The 9,517-nt window shown below is 36.8% G+C and overlaps 1 protein-coding gene across 1 annotated transcript; it reads left to right on the top strand.

The window, feature by feature from the left end:
• The first annotated feature begins 4,085 nt into the window (after positions 1-4,085).
• On the top strand, positions 4,086-5,229 carry ier2b (immediate early response 2b). Its single transcript, XM_079597353.1, has one exon. The coding sequence runs from the start codon at positions 4,189-4,191 to the stop codon at positions 4,690-4,692; it is 504 nt and encodes a 167-aa protein (XP_079453479.1). The 5' UTR covers positions 4,086-4,188; the 3' UTR covers positions 4,693-5,229.
• The last annotated feature ends 4,288 nt before the right edge of the window (positions 5,230-9,517 follow it).

Below are 9,517 nucleotides of genomic sequence, written 5' to 3'. Positions count from 1 at the left end.
ATATAATAAAGGCCTTTATTATGTATATCTATGCAAACATGTTCCAATATTAGCACTTTGACCTTTTTCACAGACTGTGATGACGCGTTTTAACGTTCATCAGCATCGTAAAATAAATCATGCAAAGTTTTTAATATTTCCATTCTAAAAAATGGTACATTTATTACACTAAACTTTATAGGCTATTATATTACCTTTACATCACATTACAATAACTTAGTTAACGCTGCTGTGATCTTAAATTGACATCTCTGACAGCGTTATCAATCTCTATCTATTTTTCCCTCTTTTTGAAAGATGTGAAAACATGGTGGAGTTTTTCTTTTGTTATTTGAGCAAATGGGAACACAAAAAATCTGCAATGTAAATATTTAATGTAGTCTCTCATTCACCGCTATAGAAGTTTACCAAATTATGATGACTTCCACTTCCGAGAAACCGGGGAATGTGAAAAAGGTCCATTATTCAGATGTCCTTATTAAAAATATACAATTTCATTTGATATTCTCTTTATTTGATACAAAATTTTAAGCACACAAAAATGTGATTACTCTTTATTTTAAGTTGTCATTGTTAGTGTAAAAAGTACTGATTATATAATATGAATTAACATGTAGCCTATACATTGGGTTTGATTTAGGGTTAGTTGCTTGTAATTATGCACAAATTACAGTTATCTAATCATGCAAAATAATTAAATTGCATTCATTGTAAGTAGTCATTCATTAACCAGCAAATAATGATGCTTTATATTTCATGATATATGATAAATTTAGACTAAAGCACACACTGGTTCTGACCAAAAATATTCATTAGTTAAACTCCAATGGTCCTATTTGTATGTTAAAGAAAACATCAAAAGCTCAAGTCATTAATGCATAAGCACAAGTTACCAAAATACACATTTTCCTCATTTGTATGTAATAAAATGAATGCAATTGTTTTGAGTATGTTATCAGTCCATTCTAACAATAATAATAAGTAATAACAATCTGTGATTTTGCAGATAATGAATGCACTAATGTCTTTGAATAGCCTACTTGATTGAGAAAACAATACATTTCCTCTTTGGATCAGTTGCATGATGCATTACCTCATCTGTGGCTAAGCAGAAACGGCATATTTTTAGCATTGTTTGTCACTCATTTCCAAAACAGGGCTGTTAGCACACCTATGTTGCAGTCCTGAGCTGATTCATAATTCATTTGGTTATGTAACTGTCCTGGATGTGCTTGACGCTCAAGGCAGTAAATATGCTAGGCTAAAGACGGGTGGTGGGTGACATACATTTTTGCAAGAGGTGTGTTGAAGCATTCACATATGGTTTTTAATGCCAGCTATAGGGTTAAATCCCTGGCGTCTAGTCCCCTCTCCTCCCCTCCCTTTCCTTTTAGCAACACTATTCACCTTCAATTCCTCCCCCACCTCTTATAAACAGTCACCCTTTCCTTCCTGTATCCTGCCTTCCTCTCTCTCCACACACTGTTTCCTGTTTCACACACACACTCCACCTCCTGTGAAAAGCATAAAGGTTGGTTGTATTTGTCAGGGACACATTTGTGAGCAGTGAGACAAGGTGAAAACTGACTTTAGAGGACATCTAAAATTGTTTTGACTATTTGAAAGACAGATTAGGTTAAAAAGATGTTTTGCCTTAAATGTCAACCTGTTTATTTCAGGGTTGGGGTTTAGCAAATATCATTATATTAAAACCATTGGGTCAATGTGGTTCACATAGACCCAATGGTTTTCATGTGGAAATTATGATATTTGCTAAACCTCAACCCTAACCCTCAAATAAACCTGTTGACAAGATTGTGGTGGCCTCATTCATGTAATGAAAACAGTGTGATCTCAGGTGCAAAGAAAGCAAGGGTGGACCTAAATGGAGGCTGGATCACATGGAATGCAGTTTGTCAGAGAACTGTAATAAGGGAGCTATTTTTACAAGCGGTAGCTTGAAGGTCCTCATGATTAGTCACTGTTTACAAAACTGGTTTGTAATGTGATACCCTAGAGGTTTAATAAAAATAGTATTTCCTCCCTCTTCTGTTTCTGTAAACACATTCACAAATAAGACTACTCTACTCATGCTGAGCAATAAATAAAAATAATCTGAATGAGATTTATTGCCAAAAATGCTTACACGCACAAGGAATATAGCTACAGTAGCTACAACATTCAACTTGACAAATGTTTTTTCACGCTCATAATTTAACAGCAATTCTCTGTACAAAAAAGCTGCACACCAACAAAATCTTTTGATTTAATTTTCGACACAGCCAGGCCCAGCAGGTAGCCCATTTTCTATAAATAGAACACGCATTTGCTGTGGATAACAGCTGCATTCTGACCTCAATCGCTTTGCTTCCTAGTTACGCTCATGTGAGCCGAAGGGGAGGGGCTGTTGGACCGGTGACAAGTCCAAATATGGTGCGCGGTGACATCATCGCTGCCTCTGCTGAGCCCGCGGGAAGCTGCGGCACGTCACGGCTTTTCCACTGCGAGCGCGCGCTCCCCGGAGACACGACGGATCCGCCAAATATGGCGATAGAACGTGACGTCGAGCAAACAGGATAAAAAGTGAACTGTAAACACTAGGGGCAGATTGATAAAACTCTCAACATGAATGTTTCAACGAGAAAGTTAGGCAATTTCAAATTGAAAATACCAGATAGGCTACAAATAGCCTAGATAATACACTATAAAAAGAATAATCAAAAACAAAACAAAAGCCAGTTAATCAGGGAAATTATGCACTTAGTTATCATTTCCCCTACACTTAATAAATATTTTATGTATTCATTCACATGTCATTAGTATAATTACATGAGATCAATAAGTAATGATTATTTGAGAAACAGATCACCTGAGGTCATGAAGCAGTTTTAATTTTTTTATTTTTACTGTACTGGCAGACATCTGATACAGTGCAATAATGACATATGCTGTTTGTTATTAATTTTTTTTAGAGCAGTGCTATTAAGACCCATGTTGCCAGATTTCATCAGAAAAAAATAAAATAATAACCCATCAATTTCTTTTTACAAAACAAGCCCAAAATAAGCAACCATATTGTTTCCAGCTTTTGGCTACAAGACAAAACTTTCAAAAATCATGAATCACATTCATAAATGTTTTTTTTGTTTTTGTTTTTTTACTAATGAAAAACGTTTACTTTACGTTTATTACAGTAAGGCTGTAATGTAGACAGTAGCTATTACAAACTCTTTAAGAAAGCTAAAGACTTTACAAATATATATATATTTTATATTTCTAAACACAAACACCCTTATTATGATTTTAATATTACACAACAACCCACCCCCCTAAGGATTTTCTTTACTTTATTTTTATGTTCTTTTTTTCTGTTTTATGGTTGCTAGTAAAATTCTATATTGTTCAATATTTGCATTTGAATGAAAGTAAATGTATTATAATGTTAATGTTCATTCAATAAAACAAGTTTGTTTTGTGCTTCTGGTGCAGGCTGTGTTTATCAATGAAAACGTATCATTCTGATTTATTGCTGCACAATTACATTTTGCTGCAAAGACAATATATTTGCAAAATAATTAAAATACTTAACAAATGTATTTTTCCCTCACACCCACACCAGGGTTATTATATTAAAAACTAAAACATTTTATGAATTATTATTAATTGAAATGAACCTGAAATAAAATACAAATGTGTATATTAAATGACAGTTCTAAATGTTGCATTGGCAAATAATTGTAATAAGTTTAAATTGAAGGGGGAAATAAATAAAAAACTAAGATAAATATAAAAAAAAACATGTAAAAAAACCCTACATTTGTTTAATTATTACATAAAAATTAAATATATTAAAAATACTAAAAAAACAATGATGCCACAATTTAATGCATGTATTAGCCTACCTCACTCTTCCAAGCTTAAAATTGCATATAATAAGTGGACATGGCAACACAAAGCATATGTTGACTTGATACCTCAGTGCTGTGCCAATATGACGTAAGTTGACAAGACGGGAGGGGCGTGTGTATACACCCAGGGGAATGGAAACTCTTTACGTCACCTGAGCGCACATAAAACACCGCCCTGAGAAGAGAAAACTTTTAGTTTTACAATCCACCGCGAAGACCTTAAAGCGCAGACGTTTAAAAATAGAAAACAACTGAAAGATCCTGATACACTGTAAACACAATGGACGTCGAGGCAAAGAGGATCATGGCTCTTTCTATCAGCAAACTGTATTCATTGAGAACCCAGCGCGGGGGATTGAGACTTCACCGGAGTCTCCTGCTCTCCATGACCATGAGAGCCGCACGGGACATCTACCACACCGCGCAGCAGCTCAGAGACGCGGAGGAGGAGCAGGTCGTCCCGTGCGCCCCGGAGGAACCCATGGAGATTACCAAAGACTCTCCTCAGACTCCTAATGAGGTCGAAATGAAGCCTCAGGAACCTAAAGACACTCTGGTAGAGGACAAAGAGAACCTGTGCGCTACTGAACGGCACTCCAGGAAGCGCCGCGGTAAGACGGCGCTCGAGCCTGACTTTCTACCTCTGAAGAAGGCGAGAATGGACACGGATGAGGAGAAGCAACATCTCCAAAGCGAGGTTTTGAGGACTAATAATGGAAACAGCTGTCGCCAGGCTGAAACCCTGACAGCGTTCACAACAAATCGAGCCATCGGGGCGTGTTGAGCAAGACGCACTTTGGTTCATTCCGAGGATCGATCTCCCTTGATGGGAATTTCCTGGACAAACTGGTTCAGAACGGACTGGTTATACAGCCTGACACCTGTGCAGTCGGCTCAGCTCGCCATAAGAGCGCCGAGAGAGGCCAGGATCCGCCAGAATACAGGACAGGTGGTGGATATGATCCCAATCGCATTGGAATCACCCGAGCTGCTTCATTGTTCAGTGAGAGGAGTCAGATGACTCTGTTGAATCACGTATGAACTGGGCTCTGATGTCTTCGATCCAGCCTATGAACTTTACAACCTCAAATAAGAAGAACTCTGACGGTGTTTGACACATAACACCTGATGTTTATCCGAGTTTGATACTTGAAAATGTCTTGAAAATGCCAAAACGTGTTAAATGTCACTGTTGCACTGATCAATTGCACAGAAGAATATGTGATTATACTAATATAAGAAGGGCATGATGGACTGATTGCATATGATGTTGATTTCAGTGTTTACTGTTTGCAATAAACATGCAAATGTTTAAAAATCATCACGTTGTACAGATTTCATTATGAGGAGCTCACAGAAACATCTGAACATGCAAAATGTCTTGATGGCTAAAGTTTGGGCTAATATTTGTGGATTAAATTGAGAAGTTATATTTTCCCCCACACCTTTTAACCAATGAAGAACCATGATTCTCCAGCTTTTTACTTAAGGATTAACACACACACACACACACACACACAAATATTTGAGATTACACCCACAAAAAAAGCAAGCCAATGAAATATCTCAGAGTTGACCATAACTAGAAAAAAACTGATTAAAGAATTATTTTAAAATATATTTTTATGAATTTATTTGATCTATATTTATAGATTAATTAGACTTTTCCAGGCTTGGAAATCACAACTTTTAAACACAATTTTCTTGATATTTTCCAAGTCCTACGGTTAAGAATTAGTTAAGGTTTTTCAAGCAGATCATCTCTGAAATATGTGACTATAACTCACTCAGCCATTCATCGTGAGGTGTAATGCTCATCTCACCGATCCTGAATCCAATCTTTTGATAAAACATACAGCTCATCATCTGTCACTCTTGTGTGGGCGATATAAAAGGCAACAGCTGGAAACACTACGGTAAAGTGTAATTTCCCTTCATTAGTCAGCAAGATCTGTCCGAACATGTCCATGAGTCATTAAATTCACTTTTCCCTTGAACACACAGATAAACATTTTGGGCTAGTGGCCAGTGTCAGATTATATAATTGTTGAGCTTGAAGTCCCAGTTCAACTGGCATTACAACATCCGAAACTGACATCAGTAGAGCAGCACAATGAGAAATAATTAATGCAAGAGAGTGAAACTAGAGTCCACAGGCCTCAGAGCATGAATTTTAATCACTTTGTTATGTGTTCACACTGTTGTGTCTTAAGCTCTGGGTGGTTTCATAGGCTACCTAAAATAAAATGTTTCAAACGTAATTTTTTAAAGGGGATTTTCTCAGATTTAGCGTGACACAAAAGCATGTGATAAGGCTCTAAATTCAAATGAGTAAGTATGAATCATTCTGGATGTATACGTGGGTTGTGGGGGTGGATCTGAATAGGTGTGCATGTCATTTCAGGTAGGAAGGAAGTTTTGGCACCAGGAGCGTGATGAGCAGACAGGAAGTGACATTTTCAGGTGGAGATCATTTTAAATGGCTGAATCCTCTTCTGGGAAACTGCCAGTGAGATGATTGCTCAGGATGATTAATAACTGAAAGTCATTTGAAGATTAATCACTGAAACCTAGTTCAACTCGGATTGTGTGAAACCTAAATGAATGTTTGATGTGGTCATGTGGATACCTCAAACTGGTTTCTGATGTAGTTTCCGCCAGGGTGGTCTTGATGTGGGTCTCTGACCGGACAAATGAGGGGAGGGGGAAATTATGGAAATGGTGATTTTGGTCTGTCGAAATTATATTAAAAATCATAAAGCAGTGTCACAATGATGAACTGATACTGTTAACTTTTTCAATAAACATTAAAAAATAGAGCATTGTAGAAAGAGAAACAATTACTCGAGCTTTTCTCAAGATCAAACGTTTAACCCTGATTAAGAAATTATAAATACTCTATTTTATTATACATATTTCTAACATTATTTTTTTTTTACAAGACTTGCACATTTATTACTTATAACACTATACTGTGCATATATATATAACAATCAAGAGTTGTATCTGTTAATGAACTGTGAACTAACATGAACATTTTAATAACTAACATTAACAAAGTTATAAATGCTGTAATGCTCATTGTTAGTTTATGTATTAACTAATGGTAAAAAAATAGACATTATTGTAAAGTATTACTAATTGAAGCAGAGAAGGACAAATCTTTTTTTTAAATATACATATGTATGTGTTCATATTTATATAGGAAAAATATTTGCCCTTCTCTGCTTCATGGTGACTAACAGTTAAATTAAAGAGGAAGTATGAGGGTGTTTCGATGCACAGTCACTAATTCTTCGCTTCCTGGGACACACTCGTATTTGGTATTTAACGTAGAGTCATTGGGTTAACAGCCCAGATCCTTAATAATCCGGCTATCAACACTTCCTGAACAGCTGTCAGTGTGTGGCATCATTTCCCCCACCAGAAACCTGATTGAATCCTCTTCAGATTGTCGTGTAGGTGTGAACGCACGTGTCAAAGAGAGGCTTTTGCCTTCCACAAACATTCATCAATTGCTGTGTACAAAGACAGAAATTAGACACACGTTCACACACAAACTACAGTCGTGCATCTGAAGACAAGAGATGGGTTTAGAATGCATTCTCTCTGGTTTTTATTCAGGTTCTTTAGGAAGAGGTCTGTTCGGAATTACAAAATGCACTGGTAGAAATAGCAGAGAGATACAGAGACAGAGGAAGAGAGAGAAAAAAAGGGTGATTTTTCATAGCCAGAATAAATGTGTAACATCACCAGGTTCAGGCAGCCTCTTTCACAGCTCAACATCAGCAAAAAGGGTTTTGGAGTTCTTCTTAAATCAGAGTGGTGTGCAGTCCCTCACACTGAGAGTTACTGGATATCTTTTAACCTTTTTTTATTTATTTTTATTTTTTTATTCTGTAATACATTTCCACAGCATGTAGTGTGCTCACCTCACCCACGATTCTCAGAGAACAGTTGGCAATAGAAACAAACAAACATTCTATGAGTATTTATCATTTATCGTCTCTTGTAATATTTTTTTCCCCTCTTGGTGCTCTTTTTTGTCTTTTTCATTTTTAAAAATAGAAGAAAAAAGGAACACATTGCTCATAAAAACATCTAACTATATTTATATATTTATACATATATATACTCTTTTTCTTTATATTTCTTTTTATATTTTAGAATTCCTGAAGTTGACTTTTTAACCCACATAGTGGCATGCACATTGCACATGCAAATCAGTAATTAAATACCTCTCTTTATCATGGCCTTTTTTTCTCTTTTGCTTTTAAATGGTTCAGGTCAATAGTAATATGGATGGCGGGTGGGATATGGGTGATTAAGGAGAGATGGGACGGGTTTGCGGGTGTCACGGTGACAGTGGCTGCGCGCTCGCAGGAACTCCTCACACACTCGCACATTCACACCACACGGTTATTTCCCTTTTCGACACACACACACACACGAGCGCTGTGAAGAAGCACACTCCGGCTGACGGTGGTTAAAACACACTTCCTGTCTTGTGAGCCGCTTCCTTTTAGAGAACCTCCACATTCGTTTCTCTTTTAAGTGAAATCTGTTCGTTTATCTGCTACATGTTTTTTAGCATCTATTCTGTCTTAGGCAGAACAACTAGTGCACTTAAAGGGATCGTTCAGCCAAAAATGAAAATTCTGTCATATTTTACCAATACAATGTTTCTTCTGTGGAACACAAAAGACGACATTTCGAAGAAACACAAAATAACATTGGACCCCGTTGACTTTCATTATCTTCTTTTGTGCTCCGCAGAAGAAACAAAATCATACAGATTTGGAACTAAATTTAATAAGTAAATGTTGACATTTTTCACTTTTGGGTGCTGTCCTTTTAAACGTGTAATAAGTATGATGTATGTTTTAATTAATGTAACCATGAGCATTACTAATAATACATTTATATGTAAAAAATATGTCTTACATATTATCAATATAATATCAAATCAGCAATGTGTTTGAATGAAGAAAGCATGACATGCATAGAAAACGAGAGGAAATGAAACATAAGGAACATGGAAATGCTGAAGAAAGAGGATGAACACAGACTGTTGCAGGAAGTTTATGAATGAGATATACAAGAGTTACAGAAGAGAAAGAGATAGATAGGCCCAACAAAATAAGTTAGATAGACATGGACAGACGAGGTACAAACATGATGACTCTCTTCGCTTTCGCCATGGCTTTGTTTCTACGGTCATGTAACGGCGATGGGAAACTGTTCATTGTAAGGCACTAAAAAACGACTTGCCTTCAAATCAGCTCACGGACAAACGCGCACACACTCGCAGTCGACCGTCCCACTGTCACATGGGTGAACCCAACCCTTCCGATCTTCTGGAAAAAGTGGCAATGGATCCGTACCCAATCTCGGATTGGGATCAGATGAGGATGATAATGAAGTATGCCATGGTAAATGCTGAGCAGAAATGGATTGGCAAACCCAGCACTAAATTACCCAAGGTGCACAATATCATTAGTATCCCTTTCTGATAAGTTTTTTTTTTTTTTTTTTTTTTGGCATGCACAATGCCTGTGCTGGCCACAGCTGTGCCTCAAGTTCTCACTCTCACACATACAGAGAAAAAA

This window comes from Phoxinus phoxinus (genome assembly GCF_949152265.1).
Source record: "Phoxinus phoxinus genome assembly, chromosome: 22".
Classification (NCBI taxonomy): domain Eukaryota; kingdom Metazoa; phylum Chordata; class Actinopteri; order Cypriniformes; family Leuciscidae; genus Phoxinus; species Phoxinus phoxinus.
The sequence above is the reverse complement of the archived record's forward strand: the minus strand, read 5'-3'. Positions and strand labels throughout refer to the sequence as shown.